The sequence below is a fragment of the Alligator mississippiensis genome, chromosome 1 (assembly GCF_030867095.1).
Source record: "Alligator mississippiensis isolate rAllMis1 chromosome 1, rAllMis1, whole genome shotgun sequence".
Lineage (NCBI taxonomy): Eukaryota > Metazoa > Chordata > Crocodylia > Alligatoridae > Alligator > Alligator mississippiensis.
Genome location: NC_081824.1, coordinates 253,895,125 through 253,918,964, shown reverse-complemented (window position 1 = coordinate 253,918,964; position 23,840 = coordinate 253,895,125). Strand labels below are relative to the sequence as shown.

Sequence of the window (23,840 nt, the reverse complement as noted above, 5' to 3'; positions counted from 1 at the left end):
GGTGCTTGAAGGGCATGCAACTGCTTTGAGCCCCGCTTGGGGCTGGAATGAAGGCACTAATACACAGGCCCAGGGGCCCAATGCCCAGAAGGGCTGAGATCAGGGCCAGGGGCCACTGCCTGAGAAGGCATAGATAATAACATATGCATGCAAGTTTTCATGCCCAGGAATAGAATTCCCACCTGCAGGCAAGTGGCATTTTTGGCATTTAGATGGGAAGCAGATGACCAAATCTAAACAATTGGATGGCCAGGAAGGAAACAGAATGCCACCCCAAGTGAACAGTGACTGCAGGACTGCTCTCCTGAATTGGCCAACTGATCTAGAATCAAAGACAGATTTAGAAACTGAGGCCGTGTAGACAAAATGAGACGCTTGTGTGCACGACGCTTTAAAGTGGGCTAAATTCTTTTGCACTGCTTTAATGGTGTCAGTGTTTGCACGCCTCAGTGGCGTACTGTGCATTAATTCCAGCTGCTGTAGGAAATTTGGCAGTGTAATGTGCCTTAAATGACTTGGGGCTCAGCAAACTAAAAACTTCAAGGAGTGAAACTGCACAAGGATGTTCACACAGCTCTAATAGGACCTGTGCATTTTAGTCATGGAGACTTGTGGAAGCTGTGTTAGACTGAGATGAATATGCCTTAGGTTGCACAGGAGGGTAGACATCTGTCTGACTCTAGCAGTTAAACATATGTGATCTGATTCACTTGTCCTGGGATGGCCTCCCTCCTGGTCTTGCTTCCACATACATCTGTGAATCTTGTGCACCAGTTTGGTCCTATTTAGACAATGAATATATAGGACACTTTTCCAACTATTGTGTAAAAGTTGGACTCCCTGAATGTGAACAAGGAAAGAGGAAAAATACAGGCTGGCTAATGTTCAGCTTGAGAGGAAAGTTAGAGTCTCTCTTTTGATAAGAATTTGGGTTAGGGATGCAGTGCATACTGTAAGAAGGAACTGAAATTACAGCTATGATGAATGGTATCTTCAAAGAAGGCTGATGCAGAGAACAATCCAGGAAGCACTGGAATGGTATCCCTACTAGATGTGTTGAACAAAAATGCAACAACCCAGAGGAAAGAGAACATATTCTCATTTGTACTACAGTTGTGCCCAGAGGATCCAGTTGGATTAGGGGTCCCCTGAGCTAAGCACTGTACAAAAAGATAGGAAGGCAGAGTCCCTGCCCTAAGGAATTGGCAGTGTAAACTTGTAAGTCGAGCAAAAGATTGGGTTGGAACACAAGGGCACAGAACTATTAGGTGATCTCCTTTAAGCCACATGGCTGGTTAGCCAACATCAGCCAAACAGTTGGGGAGGATTTCTGGTGACAGAGAGAAACCAAAAGATAGCACAAAGTATTTGCCAGGATCTATCTGTCTCAGAACCAGAGGCATCACCAAGGAGAGAGGGGGGTCAAGATATGACTGCAAAGTACTACAAGCCAATGTTGCTGCATGCCATTTAAGCTTCTTAATGTGTTTGTTCAATCACCAGAGATGCATTATGGGATACAGATTCTCTTTTATGGGTATAAAAAAATAACAAAAGAACCCCTTGCATTAGTGAAGGACCTCCTCCATATGCCTTTTTATGTAAGTATGGAAGTACCCAAATCGTGATTGCATGAATTTTGTGGAAATAGTGATAATATAACTGATAATATAGACTGATGTGAGGTTTTTGATTATCTTACCAGTTTTGCCCTCTAGAACTTCATGCAACATGCAGGCTGACCAATAAGACAAGATACATGGCAGAATTTAAATAGGAGAAGTGAGTATCTCAAAGTAACCTCCTTGCCTGCTGTGGGACAGCAAGTTTTGCCCCTGGAACTTAAAGATAATAGATTTCCTCATAACTGAAGTTGCCTTCCTTGCCCGTGTCTTTGTGACAAGGTATTTAGTAGAATTCACATATTTGCTGGAACCTGACAGGCCGTGCTGTGAGTTCTTCTACTTTAGCCTTGGACTTGTGATCTCCAAGCTGTCAACTGTGCACCTAAGCACCTGCACCACCCCAGTCCCCCCTGAAGGTTCTTCAAGATAAAAACAATTCAGACTTCCCCCTTTTTCAAGATGGCATCTGCCTTTTTGCTACCAAATCAGGCCCTGTAGAATAACACTGCGTATCACAGTCAGAATCTCCTGTTGTAAACTGGAATTATTCTGCCAGGAAGATTTATTGATGACATCTGTAGCAGTTACAGATCTGTCAGTAGCATTTGACCTCTTAAGTTGTCCCAAGGGCATGTTTAACTCATGCAAGAGCTGGACAGAATGAAAGAGTAACATCAGCCTAATAACTTTTATCCCATACAAGGAAGTCAAACTTTGCCAACTCTGCTTGGTAATTTGTGTGCAGCTACACAGCTGGGCACCCAGGGCACAGGGGCAGCAGCAACTTCTGGATGCTATTTTACTGCCAGTATGACGGCAATTGCAAAAATGTGGCTACCTGCAGAAGCCATTTATTTTGTATCCCCACTCTCAAGTCAGTGCCCAGGGTGACTGTCCTAGTCATCCTACCCTAGTTATACCACCATTGGTGATTCTCTGCTGTGACATGCCTGAAAAATGAACCTTATCCTTATGAAGTCAATCCATTTGTCATCTTTGCCTACAAGCAAAGACCCAGAAGCTGCAGCCTGATGTTTTAATTGGTCTCTGATATTTCTAAGGGAGGTGAAAATTTGTGAGCGTAAAACCGTTCAATTTATTTTAAGAAACTTGATACAAAACACACCAAAAGAAGAAACACAATGTATACATGGGGAAGAAGAGATCATCTGACTTGGGCTTGTTGAGGACAATCTCATGGTTAAGCCTAAATATCAGTGTACACCAGACCCTAAGTGACACTTGTGGCACTATCCATATGAATCTGGTTGGCTTAGTTTCCACTTAAGGATAAAAGAAAAACCTAAGCTGATCCTACAGCTCTGAATTCCACAGCGCTTCTCTGAATCCTCTCAGTTTTGGTCCATTTGCATGTGGGTATTTTGAAAAGGCATCAGCTGCTTGGGGTTTGTTTTAGAGTTCCATCATTTGAGGGGAGGAAAGATTGAGTGAGGAGTTTGATACCAGTCTTCAAATGCAGAATTGATTGTTATAAAGAGGGTGGTGTTATGCGAGTCAACAGGGGCAGGATAAGACATAATGGACTTGATTGAAACAAGGGAGTTCTAGATTGAATATTAGGAAGAAATTTCTAACTCTGAGAGCAGTTAAGCACTGAATAAGATTACCTAGAGAGGTTGTGTAATCTCCTATACTGGAAGTTTTCAAGTGCTGAATACAAATATCTGTCAGGGATGGCTTGGACAGAAATGATCCTGCCTTTTTCAGGGCATGGGACTAGATGATCCTCCTCTAGACCTATTTTTCATTTATTATATGATGAAGGTCATTGGACCTTTCTCTGTACTTCCAAAGACAGACAGACTCTTTCCTGTAGTTCTTCTCCAAAGCTTGGCTTAGGAAGCCATACTAGGAAAGGACTGATGCTTTCAATAGAACATGAAGTACCTCAGGCTTCTTGCCTATGTTACACCACAGGAAACTTTGAAGAGTTGACATTCATGGATCATCCTCTGTGCACTCACTATGAGAAGGTGAACTTAACATAAATTTATCATCCTGGGACAGGAAGAAATAGATCCAGATGCCAAAAGGCACATGAAACCTGGATACATGTCTGCATCACAACTTAGCCACCTATTCTTTTTTGCAGAGAAGTCACTGTTCAGGGGTATAAACCAGAAGGATACACAGCAAGTGAATCTAAACAGAGGAGAAGCTGCAGAGGGAAGATGGAGAGGCTCCATCTGCTATGGAGATGGGAATATGCAAATTCAGACTTCACTGACCATGGTGAAACAACACTTCACAGAACCACTATTTATGTAAACATTTCTATACTGGAGTTAAAATTTGAGAAATAGAATAGTACATTTACATAGATTTTTACTTCAACAAAATCCCATTTTTAGTGGCAATTTGGCTGAAAAACAAAGTTAGAAAAGTAAAGAAGATAAAAGCTAGATAATTGTGGAAAATGTAGAACTGCTATAAAATTATATAAGATATTGAGATATAATAATTTTCTGAACACTGCATGTGGCTTGATGAGGTGACGTTACAGTACAATGGGTTATAAATCTTTCTTATGTGAAAGTACTGATCTAGCTTAAATCGGTGCTTGTGGAAAAACCAAACAGGTAACACAATAGCTATAGATAAACAAATGTTCCAACAAACACTGGGGAGCAACTGCAAGGCAATGGCATATCTCCAGGTTTAAGCTGAAGTGACATGGTTGATTTGCAGGGCTGGAAGCCTAGAGATCAAAAGGGTACTGTGGGTGCTGACAGAAGTGACATTTTATCACATGCTCAGCCTCCTGAAAGTGCTCTACAGCCGTTGCCTGACAGAAATGCATCGCTATGGAGTGCTTTAAAAGTGCCTGACCATGCAACAAATGAACATGTTCAGATGAAGGTGCTTCAAAGCAAAACAACTTCATTAGCTTCTGTGAGCATGTGCTGGGAGCGGGGCTGGGCTGCTGCAGCCCAGCCCCACCCCTGCTGTTGTCTTCAGGATGGGAGGGGGGGAAGGGAGCTCTGTCTGGGTTTTGCCCAGCCCATGTTGGAGGGGGGAGGAGGGGTGGACTGGAGCCCCCCCCCCCCCCCGAGGTGTGTGTGGGGGGGGGGGGGCTCCAATCCATACACTCCCCTCAAGCATAGGCTCAGAAAATCCCAGATGGAGGTCCCTCTCCTTTCTTCCCACCCCTCCAGCCTGAAGACAACACTGGAGCTGGGGGGGGGGGGGGGGAGGTGGGGCTAGGGGAGAGGCTGAAGACAGGCAGTTGGCTCCAAAGTGAAGCTTGATCCCCCACTCTCCCAGACCCAATACAGCTTGTCTGCTGGGTTGGGGGGGGACTGCTGGAACTCATGGCGCTTCCTATAAAGTGCCATGAGTTACGGCAGGGAGCTGCACACCTGTCAGTGCCCTGTATGCTGACAAAGGCATCTCAGGAGCAGTGGAAGACCAACTTTCAGGTGCTATCTGGGACAGCAGACAAAGAGAAAGGCTTTGTGGAAGGAATCAGAAGAAGTTGAGGTCCATCCAGATCCATACACCCGCAGTCAGAAGAAATAGGCATGCATATGCAGAGGCACAGTATTTTAATATCTATTTTGTCTTAAGTGCTATAGTTCTGAATAAATAATACTTTGCATTATGAAGCTGTTTTGCTACTATATTAGGTACTAGTCACAGCTTTTCTGGGGAAGGGAACCTAAGGGTTATTTCAGACTTGCTGAAATAACCATGTTTAGTATCAGGGAACTGCAGTTCAAGGCCTGGCCTGAGAGCAGGAGAATTATGTGAATCAACCCCAAAAGGGTAACTGGCTGGGTCCTGACACCAGAAATGGGTTCAACTCAAAGAGATGTAGTGAGGGATGCTTTGATTATTTACAAATTCTGTGAACATGCTAAAACCTAGTCCAAATTTGTATGAAAAAGGTGGTAAAAATTATCATGCAAGTGAAAAATGAATGTTGACTATCAAAAAGTACAGACAAACTACTTTACACATTATGCTGTGACATTCTATGTTGAGAATTTTCTGTTCTATTTTTCATAGTGAAAATCATTTACTACCTATCTTGTAATAATAAAGGCACATAAAGCAACAGACATTTCAGAGCATACAACTAAAACAGAGACTAACCCAACAGCTCAAAAACAAATCAAGTCTTGATCCAGTATTATATTTTGTTGCTACACCAAAATAATGGAATTCAATTCCAATTAAATCAATTATAGCCTTGCCACTGATTTCAATAGACCTGGGAATTCACCCAAAATGGTTGAACTATAATGTTGCAGAATTTATATTTGGGCAACTTAATGGAAGCTTTATTCCAATACAAACATATGACTTTAGCAGGCTCACCTGAAGCACTCCATCTTGGAAATTATGGCCTAAATTATTTATTCTTTCCAGTTATTATCAATATTTGAGTAAAATTCTGAAGGACTTACTGCTATTTCAGTATTAACTTCATGTTTGCTGAATCTGTAAATAATAACATATGCAGAGACTCCTGCCACACAGAATATCCGGCTTTCAGGACACCAGTACATCATCTGAACGGCATAAGGGTCTTCTTCCACAATCTCAGCTGTGGATTTTCCTTCTCCTAATTTCTGCTTTTCAAACACCTTTGAGGTTTTTAACTTGTACAACATCTGTAGAGTTACTGCAAAATATTAAAACACATCTAAAATATTGTTTAACATTAAACAAACCTAGGTACTAGATTTCCTAGTTGGTGGTCTTTTAGACATGACTTGCTATGTAATGTTATAAAAGTTCAACAGAACAAGATAATTTGGACAGCATTGCTAAGGTTTATATGCCAGATTTCCTGAATTTGACATTTACAAATAGGTCATTTGTTAGCATTTTCTTTTTGGGCCAGAAACTTAGAAAGCACGAGTTTCAGTCTCATGTTTAGACTTAAGCTCTGACTCAGTGCTCCTTTGACAGTCAATACTGAAGAGATGCAGAACTGCTTGCAACACTGTCAGTGCCATCTTCCTAATAAGATATTAAACTTAGATCTCTTTTATCTGCCTATAGCTGCTATCTTATTACAAATTAGAGATCCCATGACACTTCAAGGAGAAAAATAGATAATTCTGGTGTCCTGAGTAGCATGAGGGTTATAGGATACTGTTAACATCCCAAATATGGAATAACAACAGTGTATTATTTATAATAGTGTTCAGAGGCTGCAATCAGGATTGGGACCCAATTGTGCTGGTCGCAGCCCTAGATTGAAAGACTTTACAATATAACCAACCATATTATGTTCCATTACAAAAAACTTTCTACAATAATGTAGACTACAGGAAAAATACTATTATTCACATGAGATTGAAACATCTCCAGTAGGCTTCGTTTTGGGATGGGGAGAAATATGAGGACCTGCTTCTTTCCTCATACCAATTTTATATCAGTGGAACTCCATTACATTCAATGGGGTTCCTTTAGATTAACACTGGTGCAAGTAAACAGAGAAACATGACTGTTTAGTCCTGAAAGAGAGGTGTATTCTATGTTTTGTAAACATTTCTTTTTTGGATACTGTTTTTTTCAATACCGAGGTCAAAAGCAGGACTTTTAAAGCAGTGCATGTGTTGCAGAGTGGGGATGAGGAAGACGCAATGAGTTTCTTTCAATATTGTTCTGGTCAGTTTTGCCTGTGTAGAGAGACAGCAAAACATGGCCACTCTTATTCAGCAGTATTTTAAACTTATTTGGCATTTCCGTAGCACTGGTATTTATGGGCGACTACATATGTGCTTGGAGGTGGGTGGGAGGTTAATTAGAGCACTTCTTGGGCAGCCGCTCCAATTAAAGGGCCTTACTGTCACGTGTATGAAGCCCCCACACCTTTAAAAATGGTCGTGGATTGCTTTATCTAAACCTCATTTGATGAAGTTTACTTAAAGCGCCCTATGAACATTTTAAAACGTGAGGGCTTAATACATGTGATGCGGTGGCAATGCTGTAGCATTTTAAATAGAATGCAGAGCAGACTCGATTAATCAGGTCTGCTCCAACACGTTCCAGTTAGAACGTCACTGAGCACAAGTATAGGCAGCCTTTGTTTGCATGAGATTTAGGACAGCAGTAGCTCAAGTCCAGCATCTTCAGGATGTTTACAGAGCAAAATGAAGATGTGATTATAGCATGGATTCAGTGGCACAGGCTTTTTACATGTGCTAATAATCAGTGGAGAAACTCTCCAGGGACTTTGCATATGTTCTCTGGTAGCTATCATGTGCTGAGTCCCTTGCTGCTGTGTCTTCACTGCTGTTTTTATCTAGACTCATTAGACTAAGCTTATGTCAATACTGGAGACTGCAGCGACACCCGAGCTAGCTTAAGATGAGCTAACTTGGGTACAGGAAGCAGACAGGCCATGGCAGCAGAGCTCACTGTGGGCTCACTTGATCTTTGCCAAAAGGTTGAGAACTTCTGTCCAGAGAAACAACCTGACAAGACACTGATATGTGAAGAATTGGAAAAATTCTGCAGACTTTGCCTGAAAGAATACTTCCACGACCTGGACAGAGCATCAGTAGCATAACTGGGGGAGAAGAAGTGACTTCCACCACAAGTTCAAAAAACTATCATCCTCAATTAAAATTCTCTCTGGAATACTTCCACACTAATATCAACTGTCTAGATACAACAATATACATCTGGGATGGTAGCCTACAAAAAAACTCATGGACAACCACACCTATGTCCACAAAACCAGCAATCATCCCAAACACATCAAAAAAGCTTTAAATGACAGTCAGGCCCTCAGGTGCCAACTACATCTGCTCCAAGGGGAAAACTCATGACACCCACATTGCCAAATGAAAACTGCCTTTGCCCAGCAAGGACCCTTTAGCAGAGAAACAAACTGCATCTTTGAAGGAGCCACCCAAATTCCCTGCAGCAACAAGAAGAAAACCTCCATTGACTGCACACCCTTGGTTGTCACCTGGTAACCCCTTGAACCAATAAGAAGGATCATCAAGCAATTATAGCTGATACTCAAAAAGGACCATACCTCAAGAGAAATATTCCCAGCCCCTGCAACTCCTGACTTTCAGACAGCCCCTTAACACCATCCAAGTCATCAGAAAGAAACTCCCTGCTGATCAACAGGCACCAAATGGGATCTAACACTGTCTTAACAAAAAATGCAAAACCTGTCAACTCATCTCCACTGCCACAATGGTCAACACTCCCCACAATGAATCAATCAGAATTCACATGTCTGTCCTAGAATATGGTACACCTAATCCAGTGCATCAAATGCCCACATAGAAACTATGTGGGTGAAACTAAACAAAAATTATACACTGGAATGAATGGTCACAGAAAAAACTATAATGGACAAAGACACTAGAACAGTGGTTTTCAACCTTTTTTCATTTGTGGATCCCTAAAAAATTTCGAATGGAGGTGTGGACCCCTTTCAATTGTAAGTGTGGGTATTCACATACTTTTTTGATTGATCATAGTCATTTTTTTCAGACTCCTTAGACATAGTCTGTGGACCCACAAGAGGTCCTAGCATCTTGAATTAGAATCGTCTTTGGATATATTTAGCTCTTTAAAAAAATACCTGTAAATACCTGACCTCTCATGAAATCATGAGACTGATCTCATGAAATGGCAGTAACTAGAACTGGGACAGACAAGTTTGATCCAGTCAAGACTATCCTCATGTGTCCACTGCAGGATTTTCCCCTATAGCTTGTTTCATGGGGTTTAGTTTACTTTAGTTTTCCACTTACAAACTGTGGCATTTTGCTCTCTTTGGAAGATTATTTTGTACACTAGCAGTTCACTGTGAAAAATTTAATTTTTTTATGATATTTAGCTTAATGACTCTTTTCTTAATTTCATCCCATTGTTTCTACTTACACTACCCTAACCAAATCCCTCAATCCAGGCATATATTATAATAAAAATAGAAACTTACTGGCGGAGGCATCCCAAAACTTTATTGATCCATCTGCATGACTTAAAAAAAATTAAATGTTGGTTAATACAAAACATGACATTATTTCATCTTCTCTCAATTACTGATCATTCAAACAGCTCAACTGAGTCACTATATTTGTTATGTTAGAATACCTTAGCTGGCCTTTCCTTCATTCTCACAATCTAGCCTAAACTTGAAGTGAAATATGAAATTGCAGTGATGCAATTTACATTTATACTATCTAAACAAATGAAATAATGTAAACATAATGCATTAATTGATTTGTAGTGTACATATACAGTACATCAAAGGAAATGCAGATCAACAGTATGTCACTATAATTGCTTCCACACAAATTAGTTACCTAGGAATTTGCATGTTATTCATTTTAATTCTCCAAAAGAAAGAGCTCTCACATATTTTATCAATGCATGTGCTTTTTAATAGATAAGCTCAGATAAAAAATTAAATCTTGATCTATTATCTAAGAGAAATCTCCAGCCTTTTGATACATGTTATGTATGTTATATATTATGGAGTCTTTGTGGTAACTTAGTGAGTTTTTTTAATTTAAAACTGTCACAAAGATACTCTATTCATTTTAAGATCCATTGTTGATACAACAGTAAGCGCCAGATTCTTCCACCCTTGCTCACAATGGGCACGTCTACATAAGACATTTACTGCGGAGTAGACTAATTAGCTCCACAATAAATGGCTTGGCATCTACATGTGCATCCCTATTAGGCTGCAGGAAACTAATATACTCTGCAGCAAGTTAGTACTTGTAAATACAAGTACTATCCTGCTGCAGAGTTTTTTTTTTTCATACATAGCAATGCATGTGTAAATGCTGACCAAGCTGGCTGGGGCGTGAAGGTGCTTCAATGCAGGGACTGCCTACTGGCTAGCCCCACAATGGAGTACCTTCGTGCCCCAGCCAGCCCCTCCACCACACACTGAGCCGGGTCAGAGCAGCCCCAGGCTGGCAGGATAATCCCCTGGACAGCCAGGGCTGCTCTGACCCAGCTCAATATGCTACATTCCTTGGTGCATATGTAAACATGGTGCCTGGGATAAATAAATTCTGGTGCGATATGCACCACGTGTTTATTGTTCTGCCTTAATATGCACATGTAGATGCGCCCAATGAGTAGCATCTTCTTTATGATTGGTTTTAATGGGCATATTTTCAGAATAAAATGCTATTCCATGTGTGCAAGGGCAAACAAAATGGGACCCTAATAGTTCTCCTTTGCTTTACCACTCACTGGTTGTGACAACTAGAACTGGGCAAAATTCAGTACATCCAGATTACATCAGCCAGAGCCCAGTAAATTGCCCTGGTAGAATTCCTGTGTTTTTAAGAAACAACCTATATAGTGCTTTTCTGGTCTGGGCTGAGGCTCTGAAGTCACAATCTAGCCCAGTCTATTAGATGTGGCCACTAACAAAATTTTAATTAACTGCAGCTGCAGTTAGAAGAACCTCTCATTGTCATTCTTAAAAAGGCATGGAACTAAAATACCAATAACATAATTCTTTTTGTCTGGAATAAAAAGTTTAACATTTTTTTCAAGGATCTGATTATTGGCAAAAGCAGAATGTGGTCATACTGTATCTTAAGAGCTGGAACTTTTAAAGTTCTGAGCTCAATGGAAGCTACAGCAGCAGAGAGAAAGAATACATATAGCAAGCATAAGTAAATTATTTTCATAAGAGATGAAGTGACACAGAGTTAAATGTATATACTATTAATGCAACTGTAGACACATGCAATGTGTATTATATAATATTAATACACACATAATAATTTGCAAAGACATAGTGCTTTATAACACATCTCTGATCATTCACTTGCACTATACCCACAGCTTAATTTATTTAAAAAAAATCCAAACCTCTGATTAGATTCAAATAAATTAAATCAAGCCCCAACTAATACTTCTTTCACTCTTCCAAAAATATGGAATTTAACACTCCAAGTTACAGTAGCTCAGGACCCCAAACAGACTAAATTAATTCTAGGGCCAGTGACAGATTTAAGGTACAATACCTAATGACCCTGCATAGAAGGTGAAATTCATTCTCTTGCAGTGGGTCAGCACAAAACGTAATCACTCAAGTTCCACATATGCCTAATTTTGAAAAGGTGGGGTTAATTATGCCTTCAATTGAAATGAGAGTTGTATGACATCAAAAAGAGGGCATACCTGAAAGGTCCAAAGATACTGATCCTTAAAGTTGTGCTATTTTTTATAAATATAAAAACGTTTTGAGGGTCTGGGGAAGGGCGTATTTCTTTTCAAAGACAGAAAAATCCCTCAGCCCCGTAATATACCTTGTGTACTGAACAGGGAGTTCTCAGATGCATATTGTTGCCACAATTAAAGCAGCTGAGAATTGAGGGTAGTGATGGCTTCATCGTGGAAAAGGAGACAGAGCTTCTGTTGTACTGTGCTATATTGAAGACCCAGGAGGCACTGTGACTAAGTCAGAAACTTTCAGTTATCCTGAGGTTTCCCTGCTAGGCTGGATCTTAAAGGTACAAATCACAAAATGTAAAATTAACCACAATACCCAGAATTTACACAAACTTGGAGGGATTAACAATATGGTCCAGATTCACTCCAGCCAGAGAGTCCCCTAAAATCGAAGCAACTTTGCTAAAGAAGTGCTTGTGGAACTTTTGGCTCCATGTTTCATGTTCTGCTAATGACATCTGTTTCTTAGGGTGGCATTCTACAGCAGTCATCTAGTGTCCTGATTGGTCATCTCCAAGGTAATTTCTGCACTTACGTGCCCAGAGGAATTCTATTTCTGGACACATAACTCTGTACACATGAATGACTATGTAAACTGGGCATGTGGAAACTGGCAACAAAACAGGAGAAAGATCACATCTTTTCTCTCCGGTAGCTAAATGGCGAGGGCACTCACCTAGGAAGCTGGAACATGTGTTCTAAGGACCACCATTCCCAGAGGAAGTTTGAAGCTGTGTCTCTGACTTCCCAGCACACCACCTTAATCACCGCACCTCAATTAGTCATTAATCAGGCTCTTTTCTGATGCTCCTTTTGAAACTGAGCCATTAATGTAGTGGCTAAAATGAATAGAGGCCAGTGTAAAGAAGAAGCTTCTGACTGACTGGAGACAAGGCCCCAGACAGGAGACTAGCCACTTACCTGAACCACACACCCTCTGGCTTCCTGCTCCCTCCTGGACCCCCAGAAGGCCAGCTTTAAAATGGGTGCTGGAGAATAGATGGAAAAATGGCTAACCTGTATCACTGCAACAGGAGTGCTATGCTGGGAAGTCAGAAAATCCCAGGTTCAAACCCTGTCTGGACCTAGAACCCAGGTTCCTTGGCCTCCCACTTGAGTGCCCTAGCCATGCAGGTACTGAGAGGAAAACTTGGGAAGTCTCTCCCTTCCTCCCCCATTTCTGAGTCTACATCTGGTAGTCAAGGGACTTTGGGTGTCTAAGGCCATTGTGCATCCACACAGAGTGCGCATATATACTCTGGACCCTACTGCACATACTCTGCAGGCATACCTACATAATCATCCATAGTTGTTCACATAGCCAGGGTTATGCATCCAATAAAATAATTGCTCTGGGTGCGTAAGTGCCAAAAATGCCATTCAATTGATCACTTAGATGAGAAGGAAGGAACAGAATATCACTCTTAGTACTCATAGCTGACTACAGTACTCCCTTGCCCTGAGCACCTCCTCCCATAGATCTTTAGCTCTCAGCTTCATAGCTATAGGGGCACCCTCCTAGCTTGGCTTTCAACCTAGGTCCTAGATTAATTTGTTCTGAGTACAAAGGATTAGTTGCTATTTAATACCTTATCATGTAATACCTTAAGTGTTGTATGAGGACTTGTAAGGTCCCTCTGATCTAGGAGGAATTTCACCTTAGGAGTACTATGTACCACCAAAAATGGAGGTGGTGTGTGCCTATTCTGATGCTCTGGTCAGCCATCTCTATTGCTGGATGGAGGTATAAGCTGTAGATGTGCACAGTCAAAGGTTCTAAATCAACATCTCAGAAACACAAATGTTCTATTCCGTTCTTACCCTGTAATAATAATTTCAGGATAGGTTTGTGCTCCAAGATTCCACGCTCCCCCACTGATGGGCCATTCCTAAACACAAGTACATGGGTTCAAAGAGCAGGGTTATTTCTGACAGACCTCTATTAAGTGAACAACAGATGAAAAATTCTTCCAGAAAGTGATATTTCTCATTAAGCTGATTTTTAGAGACACATTAGTTATTTTTCACTTTTCCTCCCTGACAGTCTCAGAACAAGGTAGAGATCTTGGCTATGGGAGATCCTTGCCCAAGAAAGGGGAAATGAAAATAAAGTAAAGAATCATGAACTTGGGGTGTTAAATGAGAGAATAGGCCATGCATGTACCATATTAAGCCACCCTCTGTTACTGGGCTTTGCTTATAAATGGTTGGGGTTACAGCAGTGATAACCCCTCCTCCCCTTGGGAACTGTCTGTCTTGCAGAAGGCAACTATTGAACTGTTTTAAGTAAGAGGATGTGTATATGGAATTAACTGGGCACAGAGTGGGGAGGGTGATATCTGTGCAGAATGAATGAAAATGCATGTACAATATGGAGAGGTGGGAAAGGAAGGGGATCATAGAGTGGTTAGGCATGTATGCAGAATCAATGCATCTGGAGGTGTGGAGAAGGGGGTCTAAAATGAATAGCTATGTAAATTCAGCAGTGTTTATGCAAAATGAGTGGATGGGATGGTGTGGAATGAATGGGAGTAGGTGGTGAAGTGTTTGGGGAGGCATGCATAACAAATGAGTATGGGAGGATGGGCAGCAGGTGACCCAGGTGAGTTGTGTTGAATGAATACATGGAGAGAACATGGGTAGGACAAACAGGCAACATGTGCATGTTGGACAAACAGGCAAGTGCATGTGGAATTATACCAAAGATTTTATGTTCATTTAAATATATGCTAAATGTGAAACTCGGAAGCAAGTTTTATTTGAAAATGGTAGCAACAATAGAAAAAAATTACCATTAATCCTAAAAAAACTATCTTGAAATCTAGCTACTACAAAAGTCTTAGTTTTACCCAAATGGGACGAAATAGGTCCTGTGTTATCAAAAACATTAAAGACCAAAAAAATCTGAAATGAGGTATTTAGATTACTTAAATAATATATTTTATTATAATTGAAATTCACACAAATAAAACATTTGCTTTTAAATTCTCAGAAAATACATTCTGCTCTTACTAAGTGCTGTAATTTGGAGAAGTATGGCAGTGCCTAACAAAAGTTAGCTTTGCTTTTCTTTCTTCGTCTGTTTTCCTTTTCTTAGTTCTGCTTTCAAGATCATCCTTAGATTTACATTGGTCCCTATTTGTTTACATTCTGATTCAGCAAAGCATGTTCCATAATCTCCCTGACTTCAACAGGATTTAAATGCATCCTTAAATTAAGTTTATTGTTTATGTGCTTTGCTAAAACTGGGACCTTTGACTATTGCACCAAAGGCAGTTAACATAAATGAATGCAAGCCCAAGGTGAACACTGTAATGTCCACAAATGAGAGACTGGTAATAACCCTGATTTGTTTACACAGTAACTTTTCTAAGTGATTTATAACATTATAACTGGTTGAATATGGAACATACACCAGATTAGTGCTTGGAATGATGAAGCTATAGTATTTTTCATTTCTGTAGCACCTTTTAAACAAAGTTGGATGTAATCACATAATTAAACATTGTACTGCTTCAGTAAAATAAGTATTATTCTCCCCATTTAATAACTGGAGGATTCACAGAGGGTCTGATCCTGTGAGGTGTTGAAAATTCTCAACTCTTGCTCAGTCCCTTTACCTGGCAGGATTTTAACCCACAGTGAAAAAACCGGTGTAGCCTGCAGTTACAATCAGACACTGCAATGTTTCCTTAGATGTAGATTAACAAGACTGAAGCCCAGAATGCTAACAGCAGATTTTTTAAACAAAGAGAAAAAGTATTTTTTCCAGCTTCAGAGCCAGATAATATGCTCACACCTCAGCCGATACTAGCTGTTCCAACATATGCAAGTCAAGATAAAACAGAAGGTTTCTATCATTTACTTAACCAGTAACACTCATGCAAAATGAAACTACAATTAAAATATTAAATAACAAATGACAGACTAACTCCATGGACCAATTCAAAAACATCAGCATTTAGTTACAATACTTCCATCTAAAAGTATTCTGTCTTTTGCCCAGATGACTAGTCTGACCCATTAAAATGCCTGCTCGCTATTGTACACATCTTCAATGTGCTCAGAGGGGCATGTAAGGAAAACTTACATGACTTCACAGAATAGCAGATATATGAGATCATGAGCCCTAAAATTATATCAGATTCCTTTTTATTTCCAGCACCCAGCAGTCTATTGAACTTTCAGACCACATTGCAAGGAAGAAAAGACAAAATTCTTTTTCTCAAAATTAGGAAGGGAAATAGTTGAGCCCTGAAATTAAGCCTGATGAAGGATTCTTGTTCCTATCTGCTACATGGAGCTTGTTCTTGAAGATGGAGCCGGTGGCCATCTCCATTGTTCAGCCAACCTTGATAATGATAACACAAAGGGAACTTTTTCCTAAGCGCTGGGCAGTGCAGGCCAAAGGATCTGGTAATAGAATTGATCATGGCTTGCTTTTGTATGTCCAACACTACGTGTGTGTGTGTGTGTGTGTAGATATCTATGTTAAAATAGATAGTTAGCTTTTAAAATATACATTATCACGCACTAATAATTAACTAACAGCATCCATCTAAAATTAAGAATTTTAGGAAAAGAGAAATGCCACGTTGGATGTGCCACCCTGTATAAGTATCACACTTCAATTACAATTTCAACAAAACAAAAATAATTTTGTCACAGTACTAATATATCAATATTCCATTTTCAGAGTCCTTTACAACACAGTATAAATATCTCAGAGAGCTAGGGAAGAAGACAAGCTATATAAGTTCTGCAAGTATAGTCTGAAGTTCATCTTTCCATTCTTTAGCAAATGGATTATGAACAAATTGTGGACTTTGGCCTTAAAAGCAAGAAATCAGAAGCAAGACTCTCAGGGCCCTGTTACACAGTAATTTTGGGTGGCTCCTGGAGCTCTTAACACCTGGACTGTCTACACATTGACACCTGAAACTGGTTTTAAGCACTCTGCAATTCAGCATTATACCACTCTAGGGCCACTCTAGACTACCCCCCCGCCACTGGCTCAAATCAGGCCCACTGCTGCCCCAAGCACCCTAGATCCCTGCTCAATGCCCACCCCCCTCCCTCTCCTTACTTGTGGCTGCCTGTGCTGTCTTTCTTGGGGGAGCAGGCACAGGAGGGTTAACTTGCCTGTCAAGCTGCCACTGTTGCTGCTCTCTAGGCAGGCTCAGCCCAGAGAAGAGCAGCAGGCTGGCAGCAGTGGCTGCTGTCCTGGAACGGACATTTCAGTCAACCACAAGTAAGTGTGGGGTGGGAGGGGAAATGGGGGAGCCCCAGGGAGCAGGGGCAGGGTAAAGCCCACAATGGGACTGGGGGAATTCTTACCTTTCAGTCCTCCAGGCCCCTACTGGCCTGAAGTGTGACTGCTTCAAACTCCAGCTAGCACTAACGCCCGTCAACATTTGTGTGGCTCACAGTTTAAGTGTACCTAGGCCCTTATAGACTTCAATGGGAGTAAGAACAGATTACAGACCAAGAACAAACACACCTTTCTCAATCTATCTTTAAAATACAGTAAATAAGGGTACTTTACGATACAGTAATATTTTCCCCAAGATGTATTATCTATGTACATATTTCCTTCTGCACATGCTGCTTTTACTCAAGACCCAATCTTCTGGTTAGCAGTTTTTATTGTGCATATGCCATCACACCCCTCCTAACAAAGGCTGCTTGTACATGTGGTGGGGGTTTAGTTCTCCCTAAAATTGAAACAGTGGGTTTTTAATTGCGTTGATTAAAAACCCACTGCTTCAATTTAGAGACTTTTGTCACATAACAGTGACAGGCCCCCATCAACTCACCTGCCTCCCTCCCTCACTACACATGGGTAGGCTCCACCAGAAAAAATCAGTGAGGGGCCTGATCCTTTTTCTCCCTGTCTGCCTCTCCCGCAGCCAGGGGTCGAGCTGTGTGGGTCCCGAGCTAAAATACATCAGATGGGTTTCACCTTGCTACATAACAAGGTCACTTAAAGCAAAATAAGCTGTCACATGTGTACGCTGTGACGAAATTAAAGTGAAATACATTGCCGCAGGGGTAAACAGTGATGCCATTAAAGCAGTGCAAAAGGGCAATTAAGCTGCTTTAAAGGCCAGCTTTGTCAAGTGTACAAGTGCACAAAGACCTGAATGACAGAATGGACTCAACTCCCCTTGTTTCTTTTGACAGGACAGGTGTTAAAGGACTCTGTAGTACTGGGGAAAGAGGATGGGTGCTGAAATATTCATGGACAACACATCTTGAAGGACCACAGATTCTCTAACATGTGTAACCATCTCTTTCTTTGTGATTGTCCAGATATATTTAACTGCTGATGACTAAGCAATAGTGACCAAATATGAAGTGGGGGTAGATTCTTGTTGCTTGTTTACCTAAATAAAAACTTCAACAAAGCTCTGCCGAAAGAAGCATCAGACTCCGATGCTGTCATCAGAAAATAGTTTTGCCTACAGAAAAAGACTGAGTTGCAAATAACTGCTGTGAATACTTCTGATATGGGTATTGTTTCTCAAGTAAACTGCAGATGCTGCCTGAGTCATAGTGGAAAAAGTCCTCATCTGGGCTGGAGATTTACGTTCATTAGACTCATTATAGAGTCTAATGAAAATCTATACTAGGAAATGACTCTGAAAAGACTATAGACCCTGATGGATAATTACTTGAACATGAGCTCCCTCTGTGATGCCAGGTCCAAAATGTTTCTCTCTTGCAGTAACTTGGATGTATAAATTGGAATATAGAGGAGGTGTACAGAGGCTATTTGAACTATGTATTTGCACTGGTGAAACTCTAGAATACTGTGACCAGTTCTGGTGCCCACTGTTAAAGAGTATTGTGAAAAATTAAAGAATGTTCAGAGAAAAAATCATGAGAAAGATTTAAAGATTGGAAAACCTGCCTTGTATAGTGAGAAACTCAAGAAGCTTAATTTATTTAGTTTATCAAAGAGAAGCCTCAGGAATGATTTGATCATAGTCTATAAGAACCTATAAGGAAAATACAAATTAAGAACAGATAACTCTTCCATCTATCAGACAAAGATACAAAGTTTTCAAAGGCTGGAAGTTGATGCCGGACAAATTTACACTCAAAGCCAGCTGCTAATTTTATCAGTGAGGGTAATTCTTCACTGATAATATCACAAGCAACAAGCAGCTTTCATAAACTTGATAAGATCTGAAAAATATCATATTCAGTAGATGCAAAAATGATATTTTCAACAATAGCATCATTTCTTTCCTCCTTTATGAAGCAACTTTGGAAATCCACATAAGTTATTGATAAGAAAATCAACACATTTGAAATCAGATGCCAGCAGAAGACCCTCAGTCTTTAGGACAGAGTTTGTTACAAAATGAGAAATCCAAGTACAGCAAAACAACCTAAAGCATCAAAAGATGCCGAGACAGCACTTGGGACAGATTTTAAGAGGGCCACCAATATCAAATGATAACATAGTCACACCCTTAAAGAGAAGAGTGCATCCTGGAGAAACATCTGGAATAGGGGAGGAAAGTCCATTCCATCAACATGACACTGAAGCAACTGAATGGAGCAGCACAGAAAAAGGCACATCAGACTCCTGATAAATGCATCAAAGGTTGTGGTAGAGGCGATCTTTAAATTAAGATTACTTTTGTAAAAGTTGGGCTGTAGTTCAAACAAGAATTAATCCATAGAAATCCCAAGGTTTATGTTATGCAAAAAGTCAGACTAGATGGTTGTACAAGCTGCCAGTGAAAGAGTGGCCATTGCCAAGGTAAGCAGAGCCAAGAAAAGTGGTGCCAAGAGATGTTGATACTACAGATTTGATACTGGTGGTAATTAGTGTAGGTCCCTGAAATATTGCTGGAAGTCTGGAAATACGCTCTTTTGGAGCTCCACTGGTAATTATTTCAGGCTAGGAAGTCCATTTATATTGAAATACACATGATGATAGATATAAATTCACTCTCTTATCTACACTTCTGAAAGAAGCAGTAATCCTATCTCCCTCTTCTATAGGTTTATGTGATTGACTCACAGTTCTACCAGAGCCTTTAGTCAGAGCTGTCTTAGAGTAGGGGTGGGAAATTATTTTGGCTGGAGGGCCACTTAAGGAGTTTTGATGACCTGTCCAAGGCCACAAAGAAGCTCCACCTCTTGACAGGTGCCTTGCCCCCTTGCAACCAGAAGTCCCACCCCCTAATCCCTGACCTTTGCCACCAGGAGTCCCCCCCTTGCCTGGAACTCATTTTGGCAGCGGGGCGCGTTACCATCTTGGAACCAAAAACAACTAAATCATATGTTAAAAATCAAACATCTATTATAACATATTTTAATTTTATTTAAAAATGTATTTTTGTCCTCATTTACATGTGTTTGTGTAGTATATATACAGGCGATTGCATAATAGCTCAAAACAAAGTCTTAATCTTGTATATTGTGTGGGGTGTGTGAGGAGTGTGTGTGGGGGAGTGTGTGGGGTGTGGCACGGGGGTTGGTGTATGTGTGTGTGATGGGATGTGGGGGGGCTGGGGGTGGGGTCTGTAGGGGAGCGTGAGTGTGTGTGTGTGGACATATGTGCGATGGGTGTCAGTGTGCGTGTAGGCAGTGTGTGGGGGTTGTAGGCAGGGAGTGGGGGAAGGTGTGGTTGTGTGCGAGGGAGGGTGGGTATGGTGGGGTGTGCATGTGCCTCCTAAGTGGTGCACAGCCCCCACCACCGGTGGCAGCAGCAGCAGCAGCAGGCCCTCAGGGCACTCATAGCCCATGCAGGGAGAGCCCCTTGGTGGCTTATGGCTCTGGCCAGTTCCAGAAGCTGCCCATGGCATTACAGAGCGGGACCAAGCCAGCCCAGTTTCATTGCATGGGGCTTCCTGTAGGTCATATGCAGCCCCTGGGACCCGGCCAGATCCACATACTGTGTGGGGAGCCCCATGCAATTGAACCAGTGGCCTTCCCTGCTCCCACATACAGATCCTGGGACTCAGCGGAGAAGCAGGGAGCAGGGCCAAGCCAGCCTGGCTCCATCACCCGGGGCTCCCTGCCACTTCCAGCAGAGTCCCAGGAGCTGCATGTGAGCCATGGGGAGCTCCACATGATGGAACTGGGCCAACTTGGGCTCCATAATTCTGCTACCCTGCTGGGCGTGGGCCCCATGCTTCAGGTTCCATGCTCCTGCAGACCCCAGCCCTGCGCTTCATGTTCCTGCCTAGTTGCAGCTTCCTCCCCACCTGCCCACCCCCACTTCCCTACCTGCTGCCTGGAGCACTGCAGCAGTGACATGAAATGAAACTGCTGGAGGCTGGGGCAGCTGAGCAGTTCCCTGTGTCACTGCAGCAGCGGCAGCAGCTGCCCCACCTTGAACCTGTGCACGTGGGCTGGGGCCCTCCAGCATATGGGGATAGGAGCATAGCATGCTGCCCATGCAGGAGTGGGCAGGGCTCAGTGGGCACCTACCCGCAGGCCAGATGAAATTGCTTGGCTGACCGGATATGGCCTGCAGGCCGTATTTAGCCCATCCCTCTCTTGAGGGTTGGGCTTGGTGTTTTATTTGTACAAGGGTATTCAGAAATGATTGACTCCAGCCACAAGTATGGGAAAGAGTGCTGCCAGGCTGTCAAGCATGAAATATACTGTGAATAAAAAGTAAAGCTATGCATTTATTGCCCTTTGCAGATTCAACAAAAAGTAACTTTAGGTTCTCATGTGCACATTCACATATTTCACATCTCTTCCCCCCTTTTCAAACAACACAACACAATGTATAGACTGCAAGCTTCTTAGGCAGTTTGTGTTTCCTTTCTAGTGAACAGCTGGAAAAGGTATAGGATACAAAAAACATGATGCATATATAGCCCCTACAAACACTACTAGCCAAAAGATTTGAATCTTGACAACATGGTGAGGGGTGGGAGAAGGCCAGGAGTGGGGCTCTACATCAAGAAATTACATTCAGGTAATCACTTGAATAATTAATGAACATTAACATTTTAGCTGGATCCCTATGTACCATTATTAATAATCAGCATTGTTAAGTATGGAGTCCAGTGGATAATACAATGAAGACTGTACATTGCAAAATTGTACATTTGAAAAACTAGTGTTCTTTAAATTGAATATGTTCCATATTAAGACTTCTGTATAATGACTTATAATTCTATGCATTAAAAAAAAAACAACAAATGGATTTGGTTCTGGCTTTTAACTCTACTGGAGCTTTCTATAAAATCAGGCCAACACTTCTGAAGTTTGCTGCTTAAGACTGGGCTCTTAAATCCATATTCAGGCACTTAAAATAAAAAGACGGACTTTCAGCGGTGCTGATCACTCACAGCACCCATTGACTTCTGCAAATTCTCTTCACTTCTGGAAATCAGGCCATTCATTTATTATCATTTATCAAAACTAAGCATACTTCCAGATGGCCTAAACATGGATTAGAAACCTAACTAGAGCCATCTAATGTTGAAAATGTTAGCCTTGTTTTAACATATCCTGGACTTATATACTGAAGTGTAACTAGCTCCAAAGAACATTCTTCCAAAGAGGTCAAAATTTACTGCAGGCATGTTTTTATGTACCAGAGAAGAATTGAAATATCATCCCAGAATTCTGTCCTTAATTTATTAGCTGCAGCAGAGACAGTGTTATAAATAAACCTCAAACACTTGGGAATTAGTGTATGAAAAGTGCAAGGATGTTTTTCCCTGTTGATGGGAAAGTTCCATTCAGTTAGGGAAAAGTGAATAATGCTGATCCTGCTCTTGTATGGAATCTGCAAATGAAGATGAAGTCGACTTTGGGTTATCATGTGTAGACAAGAGGCTGCGTATATAGAGCCACTTGCAGGATCATGTCTCAAATGACTACAGAGAGGTTGAAACTGAGTGTACATCAAATGCAGTCAGACTCACAAAGTTAACAAACTGTAATGATAGAGGATTTTCTCACCTAACCTCTTTCAGTTATACTTAAATTAATTGCCTGAATCGTATCTATAGCATAGGCACATTTCTTCAACAAGGTTTTGATTTTCAAATCAATTTTCTTCAACTTATTTTAATATAAGAGAAGACATACAATGAAAATATTCTGGCAAGAGATTATGAATATAGCGTTAGCTCTTTACAGTCATACTATCTTCATTAATAAAAAGGCTTCTTTTTTTTTTTTGTTTACTTACCTTATTGCTGTATCCTTGCTTTTTATGTTTAGCTCCTACAGAATAGAGTACAGGAATCAAATCTGGAGGACAGTCGGCAAAATATTCTGTGCAGGTAACTGGTGACTCATGAATGTCAACAGGATAAGGATTTTCAAAGATTGGAAAACTAATTGAGGAAGACAATTTATTAGTACCACTCTGACATGCCAAGTAGTATTAGAAAAAGCAATCTTTACATCAAATAATAAAAAATAATCTAAATTGTAACCGTTGCTATTCATAACAGATGGCATTTTCCTTATTTCATATTTGCTTTGAAATATATTTATTGTCTTTATTTTAAAGAATTACAGTCACTCAGTGACATTCAGTTTAAAGTACCGGGGCAGCAATCTGTTTTCTTATTAATACTTACTTATACATGAAGAGCTGCACTAGAATTAATGGGATCATTTAGGTGAGCAAGGGCTCACAAGAACAGGTTCTAATTTTTCTTATAAAAAGCTGAGAATATAGATTCATAGATGTTAGGGTCGGAAGGGACCTCAATAGATCATCGAGTCTGACCCCCTGCATAAGCAGGAAAGAGTGCTGGGTCTAGATGACCCCAGCTAGATACTCATCTAACCTCCTCTTGAAGACCCCCAGGGTAGGGGAGAGCACCACCTCCCTTGGGAGCCTGTTCCAGACCTTGACCACTCGAACTGTGAAGAAGTTCTTCCTAATGTCCAATCTAAATCTGCTCTCTGCTAGCTTGTGGCCATTATTTCTTGTAACCCCCGGGGGCGCCTTGGTGAATAAATACTCACCAATTCCCTTCTGTGCCCCCGTGATGAACTTATAGG

At 41.1% G+C, this 23,840-nt stretch overlaps 1 protein-coding gene across 4 annotated transcripts in view; it reads right to left on the bottom strand.

The window, feature by feature from the left end:
* Positions 1-23,840, bottom strand: part of STXBP5L (syntaxin binding protein 5L) — a 390,570-nt gene that overhangs the window by 128,836 nt on the left and 237,894 nt on the right. For all 4 annotated transcript variants that reach the window (XM_059720506.1, XM_006263508.4, XM_059720507.1 and 1 more), the window contains exons 12-15: positions 23,014-23,161; positions 13,656-13,723; positions 9,568-9,608; positions 6,056-6,273 (exon numbers count right to left, since the gene is read on the bottom strand). In XM_059720506.1, coding sequence (XP_059576489.1) covers positions 6,056-6,273; positions 9,568-9,608; positions 13,656-13,723; positions 23,014-23,161 — 475 coding nt within the window. The remainder of the gene's footprint in view (positions 1-6,055; positions 6,274-9,567; positions 9,609-13,655; positions 13,724-23,013; positions 23,162-23,840) is intronic.